At 44.8% G+C, this 18,171-nt stretch overlaps 1 protein-coding gene across 2 annotated transcripts; it reads left to right on the forward strand.

Annotated features, from left to right (window-relative positions):
• The first annotated feature begins 1,238 nt into the window (after window positions 1-1,238).
• Window positions 1,239-11,487, forward strand: PPIL6 (peptidylprolyl isomerase like 6). Of its 2 annotated transcripts, XM_062632534.1 has the most exons (8): window positions 1,239-1,990; window positions 3,246-3,341; window positions 3,777-3,965; window positions 4,841-4,903; window positions 5,049-5,196; window positions 6,444-6,500; window positions 10,544-10,679; window positions 11,267-11,487. In XM_062632534.1, exons 1-8 carry the CDS (start codon window positions 1,910-1,912, stop codon window positions 11,376-11,378), a joined length of 882 nt encoding a protein of 293 aa, XP_062488518.1. In that variant the 5' UTR covers window positions 1,239-1,909; the 3' UTR covers window positions 11,379-11,487. The 2 variants fall into 2 exon arrangements, with proteins under 2 accessions (XP_062488518.1, XP_062488519.1); XM_062632535.1 differs by lacking the exon at window positions 3,777-3,965.
• The last annotated feature ends 6,684 nt before the right edge of the window (window positions 11,488-18,171 follow it).

Genomic DNA, 18,171 nt, shown 5'->3' on the forward strand with positions numbered 1-18,171 from the left:
GGAGGAAAGATGAGCTTCAGCTGCATTAATCTGTATCAAGCTAAAAATACAGATGTAGAGGAAAAATAGCATTACTCATTTTATATTTGACTCTGGGTGTGCTGCTTCTCTTCTTGACTTTACATATGGGCGGTACAGACTTTTTTTGGCTATAGCAGAAGCCATATGGCCTGGCTACTAAAATTAGCTTCTGCTTGTCAGAGCCTGCAGAGGCTTGGGCAGTTGTCGTGCCAGCCCTTGGGAGGAGGAGGAGGAGAAAGGGGCTTTCCTTTGCATCACTCCATCACAGCCTACGACACATAGCAGCAGTTGCATGTGCTGCTCATCGTGGTTTGCTGCTGTCACACCTTGGCTTGTCTGTGCTACCAGTACCTGTGGGTAACTCAAAACTGCCTTGTCTCCCAGAGCATTTTAATATGTCCTTCTCCAAACTCTCTCATCTCCCTCAGTTCTCTGTGTTTTTTTTCAGCAGGACAGCATCATGACATGAAACGATAACATCTTGTGGATAGGTCTTCCAAGCAAGGGTGCAAAACATTCGGAATCTGATCATCTTCATGGTCTTTGATACCGTGAGGATGGAGCTCTTCAATATTGCTGCAAAGCATTACCCTGATGAATCGCTGTAAGAAAATCCCATTGAGCCATGCACAGGTCAGAGAAAATTGAGGGCTACATGGCAGAGCCCTTGTGCAACCTGTGCTTTCTTTCTCAGTCTGAATTTCTCACAGGCAATATAGCTCAGAGGTTGTACAGGCTTTCTCATTCCAACTCCATGGCTACGTATAAATGTATCATTTTATGAAGCCACTTGGATATACAATTGAAAAAGTGCACATTGTTATTAAGATGAGAAATCACTGCAATTTTTATTGTATTTAACATACATTTGTTCTGCAGAACGTATTTTCCACATGAAAATCACAACTGTCTCATTTGTGGTAGGATTTATACATGTCAAGGATGTGCTTTTTCCTGGTCATGTGATGATTGTTCTGTTAGTTCACAATGTCGTGAAAACTTACACAAATTTTTGGTGTGATACACTGTCCAGTTTTGTCACTTCTAACACGACTGCCTTTGAAAATGCGCCTTGCTCAGAGGTGCAGAGTGACCTGACCCAGCTGTGCTGCCAGAAGCCTGTGCTGGCCTTACAGCTGTTTTGCAAACCCCCTTCTGCACATGGTGTGCTAGAGGAAAGGCAGTGAAGCTGCTGTGGGGGCATAGAGCTTTGCTGCAGAAGCCATGACTCCTCTGGAATGGCTCCATCCATGTGCTATAACATACAGCCAGCAGGAATGGTGCCTCGACAATGCACAGGGAATACAGCTGCAGGTTGGAGTTTCTGCGTTAAAAGGAGATGCATGCTTTGCACAGGGTGTAGTTAAGCTGGATATCTCATTGCCACAGGGTTTTATGGATGCCAGATTTTTATGTTTGTCTGCAAAGCAAAGAAATTCACGTGAAAAGGAGCCACCATGGGGAATTAAACACAAAGATACTGGGAAATCCTCGAGCTAAGGCTCACCAGGGGCTGGGAAACCCAATAGGGAAGCACTGCTCTCATGTTCACTTACTCTTTCCTCTTTTTGTTGGGCATCTGCTATTACCCACTGCAGGATTAGCAACAGATCTTCATTCTTTTAAATGATCCTGTACTGACAGCACCTGTCATGAGCTCTGGAGAGAGCTGGCTTCAGTCCTCTGCCACATGCTTACTGTGTAACCTCTTTTTCCTTCCTTCATGGGAAAACAGAAATCAGAGCATTTTCCATCCTCTGTCAGGGTTGAAACCTGCTTACAGTAGGCTTGGGAAGTGCTTACAAATGCAGGGGGAGTTGTGTGTGTTGGTGCCCAGTGTTGCCATGGAGCCAGGTTTTGTTGATGGACTTGCGCTGGCCAGGGTGCCATGGGCCGACAGCAGATGCTGGTGACAGTGGTGGGGCTGCTCCAGGACACAGCTTTCCACATGGCCAAGTGCATGGCAGAGGTAAGGCTCGGTCTTCAACTCCAGCACTGCTTTGAGAGCAGCAGGGAGCAGTGGGGGTTGTAAATAAATAAGCAGAATGCCTGTGCCCAGCAGCAGCTCTGAAGAAAATATTGCAACTTTCAGGTGTCTGCTGCTGGGCACAGGCACAGAGGCTTTAAGGGCTTCTGGTTCAGCGCTATTTAAGGCAGGGGTCTCTGCTGCAGCATCCTCACCTCCTTGTTCCTACACCTCCTAGTGCAATGCTGTGTGAGATGTCATGCACGTCACAGCTCTGCCCCACTTGCTGAGCAGCTTACCAGTAGTCCTGTAATGCAGCTCTGTCAGTGCAAATGAGAAAGCAAAAACGGGGATTCACAGACTTTTTCTGAGAAGCTTGGCTATGCAGCAAATGCACTGCACGCACTCCACTGTGGGGTTCACAGTCTGACCTCTGTGCCTGCCCTGCCTGTAACTGTTTACCTGCCAGGCTTGTTCTGCAGTGTTATTTACAGCTGACAAAGCTCTGCCATCTATCAGCAGCCCTAAAGACAAGCCAATAGCTGCAAGGGGTGTGTGCCTCTTGGCTTTTCTCCATTTTTTCCAGTCACCATCCCAACAATAGCAAAAAGAATCGTAAGTTGTGTAGAAAGTCACTTCTTCCCTTTATTCAAGGCCTGCTCAGCTGTGTTTAAGCCACAGCTTGTGGCACTTGTGCACCACAGCCCACATGGAGATGAAGCTAAACTGATGGACAGGAATGTTCCACATTGAAATAGCAGTGGGCTCCTGAGGCAATGGTACAAGCGACAGGGACTGGAAACATTCACCTTGAGCCTTCACTGAGCCACCTGCTCACCCCTAGGCCCAATCTCCTGGTGCAGTAAGAGGGCTGTGACTCCCCATGTATGCAAAAATACATGCAAAAAAAGCAGTACAAGATGCTCAGCAGCATCTTTGAATATCTCGCTGCTTGCAACCATCTCACATGGTGGGGAGGGGCAGGGGGACTACCAGTGTAACTTCAGTAACATTTGTGAAGCAGCCCACCATAGGAAAACAAGACACTCACTACATCCACAAGCAGGGATTCAGAAAGATTTGCGTGTACTCCCACAAGTGTTGGGAATAGAGGCATGAGGGGTGCAGAGCAGTAACTGGATTAGAACATGGCTTAGGTTGTAGTTCACATGGGGAATACAAGCTGTGATAGGATAGAGTGTGGGAGGGTGTTAAACTGCTTGTAAGCAAGTTTTTTTTCCTTACCTTGAAAATACAGGCTCTGAAGCTGAAGTTTCCAAGCAAGTTTGCAGATCCTGTAATACAGCCTTTAGTAGAATTTGCATGGCATGAATATTTACAGGAGAAAAAGAAGGTAACTTCTGTGTCCTCAGGTTGTTTCAGACACGAGTCCTTTCCCCGGGGCTGCAGCCTCTCCCGGCTTGGTGCCATCCACAGATGTCAGAAGTAAGCTTTTCCACCCCAATTTATTTAACATTCTCAGAGACTCTTGAGGCAGGATGGGGCTTTCCAGCTGCTTTTCCTGTTCAGCCTAAGGTGCCCCCAAAGTGACACCTAGGTGACTCTTGCCACAATAATGTCCCGCAGCGTCAGGATCCAGATCTTTAGGGCATGTTAACAATGCAATGTCAACACACCACCAAAAGCTGCTGCCAGATCCCTTCCAGTTGGTGGGATTTGGTGTTTCAAAAGTAAGAAATGCATAAAAGTACCACTTTTTATTACTGACTGCTTCTTCACCAAGTGTGTAATTAATCCCCTGAGGCTTTGCTGTCCCACTGAAATGCAGGAACTGAGAGGTGAGGTGTGGGGATACACCTCCTCGGTGATGTGCTTTCTTGATGGCCGGCTGCTGGGGGATGAGAAGGATCTGCTCCAGTGGTCTTCCCTTGAGTGGGGCTATCGTGACCATAGGCCTGAGGCACTTTACCAAGCAACTGCTGAGGACTTCTACAGCAAATATCTGAAAAGCACCCAGGCAAGTAGCACTGTTTTATGACAAGGGTTCAAGGTCTGTAAGTGGCAGAGTCCGATGAAAGTACCATAAGGAGGAAGGAGAGCAAGCACAGAGGTGGTAGATTTTTGGTTTTCTGCCCTGTGACAGGGGGGCCAGAGCTGGGGCTGGACAGGCTGATGGAGAGCATCCCATGTGGGGAGGACAGCAGAGCCTCTGCACTATCGGCAGCCAGGAAGGAGCAAACACTAGCCCAGGTGCTTGACAAGTATTAACTGCGGCAGGGCTGAACAGCCAAAAGCACAACGCTGACTATGCTGCAATTGTGCTGCCCAAAAATCCCAAACCACTTAGCCCTTGGGATACCAGAATTCTTGGGTACCCTTATTCTTGGGTACTGAAAGCCCAACAGCCAAACTTCTCCTTTCCCAGCCAAGACCCCCTGAAGTGCCATGGTGGGATTGGGTACAGTGCTGCCAGCCCTTGCACAGTATGGAAAGCAGAGAAAAATATACCAGAATGAATACCAGTCTGGCTGGGAATAGACAGATATGTCCATTTTGACATGGTGGCTGGTATACCTCTGGGTTCATTTCTTTCTGCCTGTATTGTATGGGCTGCAATAGGCATGTAAATAAATTCAAAATAAAGAAACAGGCCCTGCCCAATAGTTCATTTTAATACACTGTCAGGATTATTTCTTTCCAGAACAAAGTGAAACATGCTCTACTATTTTATTTACACAAAATAGTAGGAATGTTGTTGTGCATTGACAGTCCCACAGACATTTCCTGAGACCATTTGTGCTGGGTGGCTGGATCCGAGCCTGCGTTAGGAAGTGAGCACAGCAAAGACAGCTGGCCTTTCCCTCACTGCAGTTGTGTTTATGTTTTAAACAGCATGTGTTCGTGTACCTGGAGATAGCCATTGAGGAACAGCTCATTGGGAGGCTGATCTTTGAGGTACGTAAGAAAGGAGAAAAGGAAAAGCAAGGAACAAGTCCACCCAGTACAGTGGTTTCACCTGCTAAAGGCAGGGGGACAGAAATCCGGCTGGTGGATGTCAGCAAGGAATTTCACATGTGTTCTCATCTTCTTGCTCTTGCAGCTCTTTTCAGATGCATGTCCCAGGACCTGTGAGAACTTCCGGGCTCTGTGCATTGGAGGAGCAAAGTCTCGCTGTGACGGCCGAGAGCTCACCTACAAGAACTCCCTTTTTCATCGCATAGTGAAAAATGGGTGGATCCAAGGAGGAGGTACGTTTCCAGGTGTCCCAAGTAAAATCAAACTATAGCACAAGCCAGGGGGTGATGAATAACAGCCTTCATCCACAGAGACACAACTGAACTCCAGGACAAAGCTAATCTCTTCACTGATTATAGATATAGAAACCAGAAAACATTTTCTTTTTTAGATATCTCACTTTCTAAATGTAGGAAAAGTTGGAATAATTTGTTCTTTTGCTTATCCAAGACCTTTTCAGAAAATTTTAGGAAACTAATTGAAAACATTAAAACTCTCTTCCAAGAAGTTCTTTTGTAAGACCTTTTGGTTAAGTTTGGTAATTCTTTGGTTTCCTAATTAGAGAAACATGAACAAAATAATAATATCAGTAGGAAAACATATTACTTGTTTTATAGAGAGATTAGTGTATGGAGGTATTTAGTGAAACATCAGAGCCCTTGCATACTTGTTGTGAGTTTTCTGAAAGCCACTGCTATGCCTGTAGCGTAGCACTGAGGAGAAAGGCACTATGAATGATGGTCATGCAGCTTGCCTGAGTGACTTCCCCAGGGAAGTCAAGACAGGTGTATCAGGTGTATCACACCCCTTTGGTCTATCATACATCTTGCCTACCTGTACTTCTTTTTACCTGCGTTTGCTATGTAGTCCATAAAAGCAACCTAAAATTACAAGTTTGCTATTGTAGAGGACTAATGATAACCTGATGGTATAAGACAATGTCTAAATAAAGTAAAAATCCAGAGACTTCTTAAAAAAAGAAAAAATAGTAGATGCATCAGGTTTCTTCAGTGCCTCACTCATCAGAAATCTGGTTCAATGGGATTTTCTCTCTTATCAAATCTCCTTTCTTGGAAAGGTTAGTGGAATTAACTCACCATAGCATCACAGCTGCAATGTCATCCTTTCTTCTTCTAACCCTACTCCCTGTGGCAGATAGGCTTTTCCAGGGTGCCCCTTCCTTGCCGCTGCCACTGTAAGAGCTCTCCTGGCAGGAGATGCTGGAACTTCTCAGAAGGGCAGACATTAAATGTGCTGAGTGAAATAGCTCTCCACAGAGAGACCATCTCTTGGGGTGGAAGCAGAGCTTTCCCCAAAGGTCTGTTGAAATTTCAGTAGTAAAACAGAAAGATGGATGCAGTTTTCCCCCAGGCTGATGCACAACCCACATCTCTGACCTTGGCCAAGCTGCTCACTGACAGCTCCCAGTAATGCCTGTGATAAACCTGGTCTCTGATGGTTACTTTTATCTACCCTGCAGACATCATCACTGGGAAGGGAGACCAAGGAGAATCAATTTATGGTCCCACCTTTGAAGGTATGTTTCCTCAGCTATCTTACTGTGCAAACGGCAAATTTCCACAAAAATCAGGTTGTTGATCTGGTTTTATTCACAGAATAACCCGGCAATTTCCTTTCATCTCTCTAAAGCAAAATGGTTTGCTTTTCAGTCAGAATTATTATCCGCTTGCATTAGCAAGAGCGGACTGCTTTAGTGAGGACACTTAGTGATCTGTAACCTTGTCCCCTTTCCCTGATGTCCCCTGCCAGAGGCTCAGCTCCACCAGCCCCTTCTCCCTGCCTAAATGAGGGCTGATGGTCACCTGCTGCCTACTTCAGACTGTGAATACTCACCTTTGTGGGCAGGGCCTTAGAAATGCAAAAGTGGATTAGCTACAGATCTCCAGGCACCTGATATCACCAGCTTAAATGCACTTAAAGTAATGGAAGTAAGTCAGCTTTAACTCTAGATTTCCTAGACCTCATACAACATTTCAGGCTTGGGCACACCACAGGCATCACTGCCAGAGGCTAAGTGACTCTGTGGTTTTTAAGGGGAGATGCTTCTAAATCTCATAAAACCATGAAAGTCAAGAAATGACAAACATGAGCTAAATTAAAAAAAAAAAAATGTTCCCTATAATGATACAAAGTAGTAAAATGTAAAGGAAAAAAAAGAACATTAGAACTTTCAATATTTAAGAAAAACAATCCATATAATTGACATAGACGTTTGGGATCTTCTGTTTATGCTACCCATAAAGATGTTTTATGACAGTTAAAGTACTTTTGAAACTGATTTATGTTCCCTTATATAAAAGCTTTCCCACTGCCAATGGTGCAAATGATGTTACATTTGAGCAGTCTGGGCAGCAGCCAACAGTGAGATCAGAAATGCCACATGTGGCTGAAAACTTTCTTTCCCAAGATGCAGAAGAACCCAATCACAAGAGGAAGCTGCTCTCACCCTGAGACCCTGGACAGAGCAAAACCCAGCTGGAGGAGGGCCACCCAGCTATGTCTCAGCACTGGTGTGCTGGAAAACTGCTGGAAGTGGCAGTCTGGGGGATTTAAGGCAGTAAATAATAGAGCCATAGAATGGTTTGGGTTAGAAAAGGCCTTAAAGCTCATCTCGTTCCAACCCCCTGCCATGGGCAGGGACACCTTCCACTAGACCAGGTTGCTCAAAGCCCCATCCAACCTGGCCTTGAACACTGCCAGGGATGGTGCAGCCACAACTTCTTTGGGCAACCTGTGCCAGTGCCTCACCACCCTGACAGGGAATAACTGTTTCCTAATATCTAATCTCAGTCTACCCTCTTTCAGTTTAAAGCCTTATCATTATTTGTCTTATCAAGACCTGTCCTTGTCTAAAGCTCCTCTTCAGCTTTCTTGTCAGCCCCTTCAGGCACTGATATTCTGGGCTGCCTAGAGTGGGGAGGAAGGGATGAAAATCACTTTCTTGAGGCTACTGCTCCTGAAACAGCAGCAAGCCCAGACTCCTGGCACACGCACGTCTCAGAAAGAACATAAGCTGGTTTCGGAACAAACCAGGTGTCCTGGGTTCAGCAGTAGCACTCATTTTTCCCCTTCTTGGTAGCTGGTGCAGTGCAGTGTTTTGACTTTCAGCTTGGGAACAGAGCTGATAGTGATGTTTAGGTTTGGCCAAGGACTTTGTGAGCCTCATGCTCTGCCAGGGAGGAGGGGAAGCCAGGAGGAAGCAGAGACAGGACACCTGACCCAAACTGACCAAGGAGGTATTCCATACCACAGCACGTCATGCCGAGGATGTGACTGGGAGTTAGCCGGAAGGGCTGGGAGACTGGAGGGGTTGGAGGAGGTATCGGTGAGAGCTTGGTCGGGCTGGGGGGGCGAGTTATCGGTTGGCTGGTGGTGAGATGATGTATTCTCTTCCCTTGTTATTTCCTTTATCATTATTATCATTGGTGGTAGCAGTAGTGATCTGTGTTATACCTTAGTTACTAAACTGTTCTTATCTCAACCCGTGGGAGTTGCATTCTTTTTGATTCTCCTCTCCGTCCCTCCGAGAGCAGGGGGAGGGCAAGAAAAGGGGGGGAAGTGAGCGAACGAGTTACCTGACTGGGTTTAAACCACGACACCAGGACTGGCTATAAAGCTGTTTGCAAGGTGGATGCCACCAAGGATTGCTTTTCCAGCAGTGTTGCCCAATAGATTTGTGACAGTGCAAACCTTACACTCTTTGCACTTTCTGGTCGGGTAGAAATCATCCATGGAGGAAAATGAGTTTGAGCGTGCATAGGCACCTCTGCATACAGGAGAGCTGCAGCCCTGCATGCTGCCCAGGCTGCAGCATGAAGCCCCAACCCCATGTGCAGTATTCTGCTCCCAGCTCCATCCTCCTCATCCAGGCTTGTGCTTTCTCTGCACTACCCAGGAAAGAAGCTCCCATTCCATGTGGGAAGGTGACAATGTGTCAAAATGGTTTAAGTAATTTTAAGGTGGATTTAATTTGGAATCTGTCAGTTTTGAAAGCGTCCCTGGAAGAGTTTTATTACCCACATTGCACATACTCCACGTGTTGATGTATTAAAGGAGACGACTGCTAATTCTTCCCCACCCCCTTTTTCAACTAAAAGTTGCCTTTCATTGGGAAAGGTGTTCCCTTGGGTATACCTTTCTATTCTAAGGCTAAGATTACTTTCCCAGTACTTCCTGCAAAACTATTCTACTCTGAGGGCAGAACAGAAATATCTTCAGTACCCGAAAAGGATGAGAGATGCCGCTGTCAGCCAGAGATGTTCTGGGAGACTCCACACTTGGCAAGTGGCCAGGCACCGCAACCAGCGCCTGCTGAAATTAATGGGACACAACTGCATTTTACTGTAATGAGCAGAACGGGCTGAGGTGATTACAGAAAATCACTTGGACTGGAGCATCATGCTATAGGATGAAGCATCCTGCTCTGAAATGAGTCTGCTGAAATCATCTTGCAAACGACAGGGCAGCAGTCAGGGAGTAACCATTCAGTTAAAATTCAATTACCATTTTTATGAATCAGTTTCCGAGAAGTGGCTCTCAAACACGGTAGAAAGAATTTAAAAAAAAAAGAAAAAAAAAGAGAGAACTATAAGATCTAACTGTTTCTACAGTTTTCTTCAAGTCTGTTGAGAACTCAGTGGGGCTCCTGACTGCTCGATGTGACCAGGACTGAGACAAGTGACAGAGGAAGCCAGGATCAGTGGACTCCCTGCTTTGCACATCGTAGCCAGGCTCCCCTCCATGGAGGGGATGGAATCAAGTCCTTGCCATCATCCCCAAACCCAAGCACAACTAATGCCTGTTCTTTCACAGTCACCCCTCTTGAGAGCCTCACCAGTCCTGCCTCAGCTGGCGCAGACGATCCTCTTCACCTCCTTGCAGCTCTTGCTCCCATCACCTGCCTCCTCTCCTCACCCTGGAACAAAACTTCTGCTCTGGGAGCACCCTGGCCTCTTTAACTACATACCTGCTCTCCATTCATTCAGCTCTGTCATTTTATTTGGCTAAAGAAGTCTCCTGCTTGCCTTCCTGCATGTCCTCCCCTCACAGCCCTGTCTGTGCTCACAGGGGGATTTTGTTCACTGCAGGCAGCAGCATGAGGGGAGGCAGAGCAGAAGCTGTGCTTGGAGCATCTGCTCTGCCTCCTGCGTTCCTCATCTGTACAGTGGGAATAATCCCAAGTAGCCATGGGGAAATGCTGTGCTAGTGCCCTGAGCTGCTCTGATGAAACGCATCACAGACAAAGGGGAGCCAGAGGCATCGTTGCTGTAGCTCTAATACTCACTAGAGTGCTTTTTTATGGGTATTTTTTTATTTGCTTCTTTACTGGCTTAAGCAATAGACAGTTGTGGAAACCTCTTTCTAGGAAGGACATTGATTCAAACCAGACTTTGCTTGCATGAGACTCGATGAGACGTTTGGGGGAAAAGAGAAGGGAAAGAGAGAGTGGGGAAGGAGGAAAGGGGAACTTGTGGGAGCTGGCAAAGGGCAGCTGTACAGTGAAGGGCAGCAAAGAGAGCAGTACAGTTGCAGCCTTTCATCCCTGAACTCTCTCTCTAGATGAAAGCTTCTCTGTCCATCACAAGGGAAGAGGGATCCTTGGGATGGCCAACAAGGGCCGCCACACCAATGGGTCGCAGTTCTACATTACCTTCCAGCCATCTCCCTACCTGGACAAGAAATATGTGGCTTTTGGGTAAGTACACATAAGCTTGACACTACTGAACTGTGTGGGATGTTGGCCTGGGAATAAGTATCCATGAAATCCCTAAAGCAGCTGCCACACAGGTGCCTCTGCAGAAGGCACAGCTCACGCCCCCACACTGGGGGAGCAGGACAGGCTCAAAACTGTAAAGACTGCAAAATGTTGGACTGTTTTCAGGATTCAGATTGGTGCTGTGAAGGAAGAAAACAAAAGATACTTCTAAGGGAGTCACTTTTAATACCATCACTTTCGACAGCATCTCCTGACTTCTTTCTCCTCAAGAGTAATGGCCATTTGTAGCTGGGTCACATGGTACAACACTTACTTCTTTAAATAAATGCAGCTGCATAAAGCTATAATATTTTCACCTCTCCTAAAATACCAACTAGAGGCTACTTAATCAAAAACGATGGCATTTGCAGCTCCATTGCAAAGACCAACTTTTTAAAGATCAGAGCGGGTACAGCCTGTCAATAGGAAACCAGTGCCTGGGTGTGTTACAGCCCTGCACAAGCCAGAAGCTGCAGATCCGGCTCCAGGTGGAGACAGATCATAAGTGCACTCTCTCCCTCCTGTAGGCAACTGATCGAGGGCACGGAGGTCCTCCAGAGACTGGAAGCCGTACCTACGGATAATGAAAGGCCTAAGGTACCCTGCAAGATTACAAACTGTGGGACCTTTGAGCCATGATCAGCAGCTGGTTTTCCTGCCTGCTGAAAGGTAGAGCACAGTTTTCTACCCAACTTTTTACAGACCTTAATGACTTTCACTTAAAGCAAAAATAAAAGCACTTCTTGCACATGTGAGTGGCTTGGAAGTGTTCTTTCAGCTAAAAAAAAAAAAAAAAAAAATTCAGAAGGTGTTGAAAAGCACTTTTACAGGAGTGTAGAAAGCCTTGTGGACATATCTCAGTGGCCATCTACTGTTTATGGGAAATGGCATTAATATGATTACACAGTGACAAGCAGATATGATATAATGTATATATGGCTAAAACACGGGTGGACAGATGGATACACACCTATAGGGATAAGGCTAACTGTCCCTGGCTAAATTCTGCCTCTACCACAATCTCAACAGCACAACTGCCCTGCCAGGTTTGCCTCAGAAAGCAGGAAAAAAACATGTCTGCAGTACTGTGGTCTCTCTGAATGTCATGTATTTGATCCTGCACTGACTACTATAAGCTAAAAGTAATACCCTTGAAATCAAGCTGGGCTGCATCAGGCTAAAACCAGGAAACGCTAGAGCAGGCATAAGCTTTAAGTAACTACTTTTCGCAAATGGTGTCAAATAATAAAAATGTGACTGCTGAAAATAAAACAGAGAAAAATATTGTTTATAAAGTCACTGCAAAACAGAAAATTTTAAGGTTATGTGTGGATGCAAATATATAAAATCACAGAATAGTTAGGGTTGGAAAGGACCTTAAGATCATCTAGTTCCAACCACCCTGCCATAGGCAGGGACACCTCACACTAGACTATGTTACCCAAATACACAATATAATATACAATGATTGCTAGTGTCAGTGATTTCCTAAATGCAAGATCTCTCTGATCTACAGTGAAGAGCTTGGGCATGGATGGCTTCAGCAGATGACAGCAGGTAAACATTAAAAGAAGTCATGTGGAAGATCAAAGTGCAGCCTGGAAAGACAGGTCATAACCAAATGCATTGGAAGTTCAAAGGGAAGAGCATGCTAAAGAAGCCCTGCTGTGACAGGGCCACATACAGTCAGTATACAGCTCTCTCACCTCAATTTCCAGCACTGCTAGGAGTACTGTGCTGAATGACCTTTGCTCCTCAGCTCACTGTATGAGCCACTAAACCCCACAAAACAGCACCAGTGTAAGATGGAAAAGACTGAATTAGAGAAGTATTAGGAGAGACCTAATTTTGTCCAAGCTTAAGCCCATGGATTTAATGAAAATAACAATCTTAAGTCTATTTGCTAAATGGGAATGAATTTAACAAATCAGCAAAATGAATTTAACTGAATGCCTGAAGAGAGCATAGACTACAGGCTCTGAGCGAGTGTAGAGATTGTCTTAGTTTTAGAAACATGATTTAGGTTTTTCTTTACTTATGGTACAAAACAATAAGTTTATTTAACCTAGAATATCTGTATGTGTTTGTAGCTAGCTAAGGAGCTACACATGTTATCCTTCTATTTTCTGAAGCATTCTGCAATCTATACATAGATTGTATAGATCTATGTATGCAATCTATACATAGACTGTATAGACACAGGAGCTAAGTCTTCTGTAGGAACATTTCAAATCAATTAAATTGCCTAGACAGTAATTATTTTCACTTAATAGTTCTGGGTCAAAGATAAAAATACAGTGTTGTTCTTCATAAAACAACCCATTTCCTGACAAATTACTTTCATAAGTAATCAAGACTACTGCTATGAAAGGATATGACTTCCAAACTCAGTCCTGGGACAGAGGTTAGTGGTTCTTATTTTTTGCAAGGATTTAAAATTATATTCAGATATTTAAAGTCAGAAAATGAATTTTAGTTCTGCAGGTTATAGATAACAATGTTAAAAGACCAATTGATTTTTTAGTTGCTGATGGCTTGGTCACCCATGGCAGGTCCAATCTACAGTGTGGCTGCACCCCAGTCCCTACGAGTGACTGAGCCGGAGCACAGTCCTGATCTGATCAGCAGTCAGAGCCCAAAAACTCATGCTCTGGCAATGGGCAGTGTTCAGGATCCCTCAGGGCAGACAAAAGCCTGACCACATCAAGTACCAGAAAGCTGATCCTGTGCCCAAAGTCACATACCTGGTAACAAGTATGACGGCTTGACATAGGACTGATGGTCAGGGTATCATACACTTGGGGTCTACAAGAGCTGCACAGGGTGACTGGGCGGGAGACAACTGGTTGAAGTTACACCACATGGAAAATGTTATAACGAGGAGAGTACAAGCAGGAAATATTTTGAATTTCAGGCATAATGATCCTTAAGGCAAGCCACAATTACTGTATTTGCATTGGTCAGGACAGGACTCTGCCAGCGAAAACATGGTAAAATCTTTCATCCACTACTCAGGAGATCACCTAAAACAACGAGTGTGTCTTTCAAACCTGGCTCCCCAGTGCCTGTAAGTTGGGTATGCTTAAGGGGCCTAATGATAAAAGAATGAAACAGAAAAGGAAGAATAGTCTTAACCTCAATCCAAAATGATGTTTTCTGCCATATTGTCTACTATATCTTACATCTCTGGTCAAGTCACTAGGAATGCATTGCCTCCTCTGAGAAAGCCAGACCAGAGAAGTGGCATGCACAAGTTTCAAGAGGACACACAAGTCCAGAGGCAAGCCACGGGGTTTCCAAAAAGCCAGGAAATTCAGGACAGTCTGCAGACAGGGAGGTGAAGATTTCCATTGCCAGCTGCTGGTTTTGGAGAAGTTCCCTTCCCAGCAATCATGTAAAAAACCTCCCTTCTACAAAGCGCAGATGGCAGCAACCAGAATCCTGAGAAAACAATTATCTTACTGGATTAGAGTGTTTTATTTATGCAGTGTGTCACTTCTATGAGAAAAACTGGTACTGGTATCTTACAAGTTTTGCTATTAGAGCTTTACACTGAGCTTCTTACTGTAATTCTGGTAAGGTTTAGGATGTGACAAGCTGAACAGAGCTCAATCATGCCTGTACCTCAGATGCTGGAGGCCAAGTCAACATGACTCAGGGACAGGGACAGGCACAGGCAGGGCTGCAACACCCGTGAGGTTGCAGCTCAGGCAAGGGCCAGATGCAAGAGCCTCAGTCTACAAGCATCTAGTAAGGAAAAGTTGGGGAGCCCTGCTGGGGTTCCTTCTCTTGAGAAGCTCCCAGGCTGGCCAAGGCACCTTTGAGCACACAGCTGAACTCCTGGAGGCAGGAGGTGTGCTCCTGCCGTGACACAGGCCAGAGCCCACTGCTGTATTACACCATCACCCGCAGAAAAGTGTGTGTTACAATACAGTAAAAGGATGTACTGTTGCAGGAAGACTCCATCTAAACATTAGCCTTATTTTTCTATAACCTAAACCAGCTTGACCTTCATTCTGTGGTGGCACTAGCTGTGCAGGGGAAATGTTTATTCCTTCTGCCTCATCTCACCTCTGCCTCTTCCCTTCCATTATTGTCCTCATGACATCTCTTCAGTTTGCCTTAGGCTAAAAGCAGTGACCTCTACCACTACCTCTAAAAAGATCTAAGAAGAATAATTTACCACTACTACATCCTCACTATCACTCTGCATATATTTTTCCATCTGTTTCTTACATTGAAAGCAGACTTTTCCACCTCATGTGGTGGGGCTGAACTGTCTGTACTGCAGCACACGAGAGGCCAGCAGACAGACACAGCCCCAGCTTGCTGGCCTCAGGCAAGCAGCTTGTGCAGTGCAGGTGCCATTGTCCTCAACCACAATTTCTGCTGGGGACAGACACATGAGCAGCTTACACACATACTCAGACATCACACAGCACAGCACGCGCCACCCTGAATGTGCCTTGGGGCTGTATCCAGCCCTGATCAGACGCACCTCTGCAGCAGGGTTTACTACCATACCTGTCTCACAATGCAAACATTAACGCAGGTTATAAATCTCTGAGCACAGGAATTGAGGCATTATTTCTGAAAGATTACAAAGATGGTGAATGGCATCCCAATTCAATAATGCACTACTATGTAATGGTATGACATACCCCAAAACCTCTCCGGGTGGCGTCTGTTCCTTGTTAAAACATTCATCGTGTATTTACACTTCAAACACTTCTCTTTGCATGCAGGTGAAGTAGCAATTTGAAAATGAGAACAAGTGGTTACAAACTGAACCAAATATATGTCCCCTTTCGTTTATCTACTGATTTGTTAATTTTTTATTTTTTTTTTTATTTATTGCCACCATCCCAAACTGCAGTACACTCCTCTGGAATCTATTTAAAAGCCCACTATCACATCTTGCCACACACCAGTTGATAGGGGTTAATAATAATAGGGATAATTGTAGGGGGCCTACAAGAAATCTGGAGTGGGTCTTCTTACAAGAGCATGTAGGGATAGGACAAACGGAAATGGCTTTAAACTGGCAGAGGGAATTAGATATTAAGAAGAAATTCTTCCCTGTGAGGGTGGTGAGACACTGAAACAGTCCAGAAAAGCTGTGGCTGCCCCATCCCTGGCAGTGGTCAAGGCCAGGTTGATGGGGCTTTGAGCAACCTGGTCTAGTGGGAGGCGTCCCTGCTCATGGCAGGAGGGCTAGAACTAGATGATCTTTAAGCTCCCTTCCAACCCAAACTGTTCTACGATTCCACAGTTCTATGACATAACACAATCTGCTGTGAATCCTGGGCATTTAGTACATTATGTGCTTTTACTCTATGTGCTTCCCTAAAATGGACATCTGCAGACCCTTAGGTTTTACCTATTTTTGCCAAGGACTTTACATAAATTTCCAGTAATGCAGTGCTTGGAATTCCTTATAGATTCAAACCAGAGTTAAATGCCTTAACTAACCACTAAATATATAACAGCACAATGAAAAACAAATACAGTGATGAATGTGTTATTTTAGATCCAGCAACAACAACCCAGACTGCCATGATCCTGCTGACTGTATGCTGCAAAAAAGTCCCAAGATGCTGACTTTAAGAAAAAACAGACAAACCACATTTATCATTCACTTGGACTCCACCAGCCCCCAGGATTACATGATAGACATGTTTGCATTCACTTGTGGGGACATGCTGTAGCTGTAATTCTTGCCCCGCTGGTAATCTTAGTTCTATTATGTACTTCCTTTTCTCCCACTTTTCCCATATATATATATACACATACACACTAATTAGAGTCTTGTCTTTTCTCAATCACATTTAACATTTGTCCTATTTTTTCCTTCTCTAAAAGAGATTTTCAGTATGAGTCCTCATGAAATGCAGATTGTAGCAACCATGACACTTCATGTGCCCAGCATATCAACTGAACTGCTGTTGCATCCCTCACACAACACTGCGACAACTGCTATACAGATACTTAATATTGCAGCCTACAAGAGCTGCAGAAAGGAAAACCTGAATTCAAATAATGGCACATATCTAGTGAAATCACAAGAGGTTCTATGAATCAAGCCCTCATCCCAGTAGGAGATCCTAAGCCATAGGAAATGCCTCTATTCAAAGCTCGCTGCAGCTTCAGTTACATTGCAGTATCCGTTTATGCTGGTCCTCAATTTATTTTACTTATTCAAAGGCAGAACAGAATCACGGTATTTTAATAATGGATGTGGAAAACACTTCTTATTAAAAAGCTAGCAACTTTAATCAGACTGCAGGAATAACTTAAGTATTTCACACTAACGCTCCAGTAAAAGGTACAGGCAGATAACTAAAGGGAGTGTGTGATTTCATTCACACCTTCCTTATTTCAGAACTAAATTCAGGTGTCACTGACATTTACACCCAACAAAATGTTTGGTCATTTCACCTCAGTGGCTACGAGGTTCCTGTATTGCAAAACTGTTTCTCTGCTGTTTCCTTTGCAGCCCTTTCTTTGTATTTTCACTCAAAGACTCCTTTGCAGGAAAGCAAAGCATTAGCCATCCTGCCCCCCAGCAGGAGCACCACTATACAAGATGGCACAGAAGCTTGTCAGAAAGCCCTATACCCAAACTGTGTATTACTAACAGTCCTACAGAGGTTTCCGGAGCTCACACAGTAATTATGATGGGTAGCTTGCCTCAGAATTGCTGAATTTGTATTGGTCTCTGGGCTCTTGGCAATAAAACACCTTCAGGAAAGAAAGTAAAATGGAAGATTAAGCTAAGGATTTATTTGACCATCTTCTCTTTATTGCCCAAGTCCAGCTCACAGTTAGGAGAAACAGGAGAATTTTCCTGATCGTAACTCCTCTTCCCTCTGTTTTTTAATTGTAATGGCACCTTTCTTCACACCAGAACCTTACTAAAATTTGCTTTATAGCTCTAGCTTGGCTGTTGTCCTTGATTACAAGCAGGCACGAATGTTTGTCTTGGTTTCCCACCATTTGCCTGAGTTGGCACTGCACAGACTGTTGAAACAGATTTACACTAATTTTTACTTGCAGAGTCCACTGCTGATGATATACATTGACTCAAGCTGCCTTAGGGGAAAAGAAACCAAAAGTCGGAGAGAGGGAATATGACAGGCAGAGGGGGAACTCTCCCCAACTATCAGAAGGAAGTAACAGAATTGTTTAGGTCGGAAAAGACCTTGAACATCAACAAATCCAACACCACTGCCAACTCCACCAAAATAACCTACGGGGTCACCAAACAGCCCTCTCCAGGTGCTGTGGTGCAGATGGAAATGGTGATAGTTAAAAATTATAGCTGTTACAATGCTTCCTAGTAACAGATATTTCACTATGGACCAACACAGCTGAGACCAGCACTGGCTTGGAGCCCTCACGGACATTTCGACTGCTAAGCCTCATGCGTGAT

This window comes from Pezoporus occidentalis, unplaced genomic scaffold (genome assembly GCF_034315485.1).
Source record: "Pezoporus occidentalis ecotype Australia unplaced genomic scaffold, CSIRO_AGI_Poc_V1 ctg39, whole genome shotgun sequence".
NCBI lineage: Eukaryota > Metazoa > Chordata > Aves > Psittaciformes > Psittacidae > Pezoporus > Pezoporus occidentalis.

What these genes read in the sequence shown, in the direction of transcription:
- PPIL6 (XM_062632534.1), top strand. Translation starts at nt 1,910, where the DNA reads ATGGGCCGACAGCAGATGCTGGTGACAGTGGTGGGGCTGCTCCAGGAC. An exon ending in TTATGGTCCCACCTTTGAAG is followed by an intron (nt 6,501 to 10,543) that starts GTATGTTTCCTC and finishes CTCTCTCTCTAG; the next exon opens with ATGAAAGCTTCTCTGTCCAT. An exon ending in AAGAAATATGTGGCTTTTGG is followed by an intron (nt 10,680 to 11,266) that starts GTAAGTACACAT and finishes TCCCTCCTGTAG; the next exon opens with GCAACTGATCGAGGGCACGG.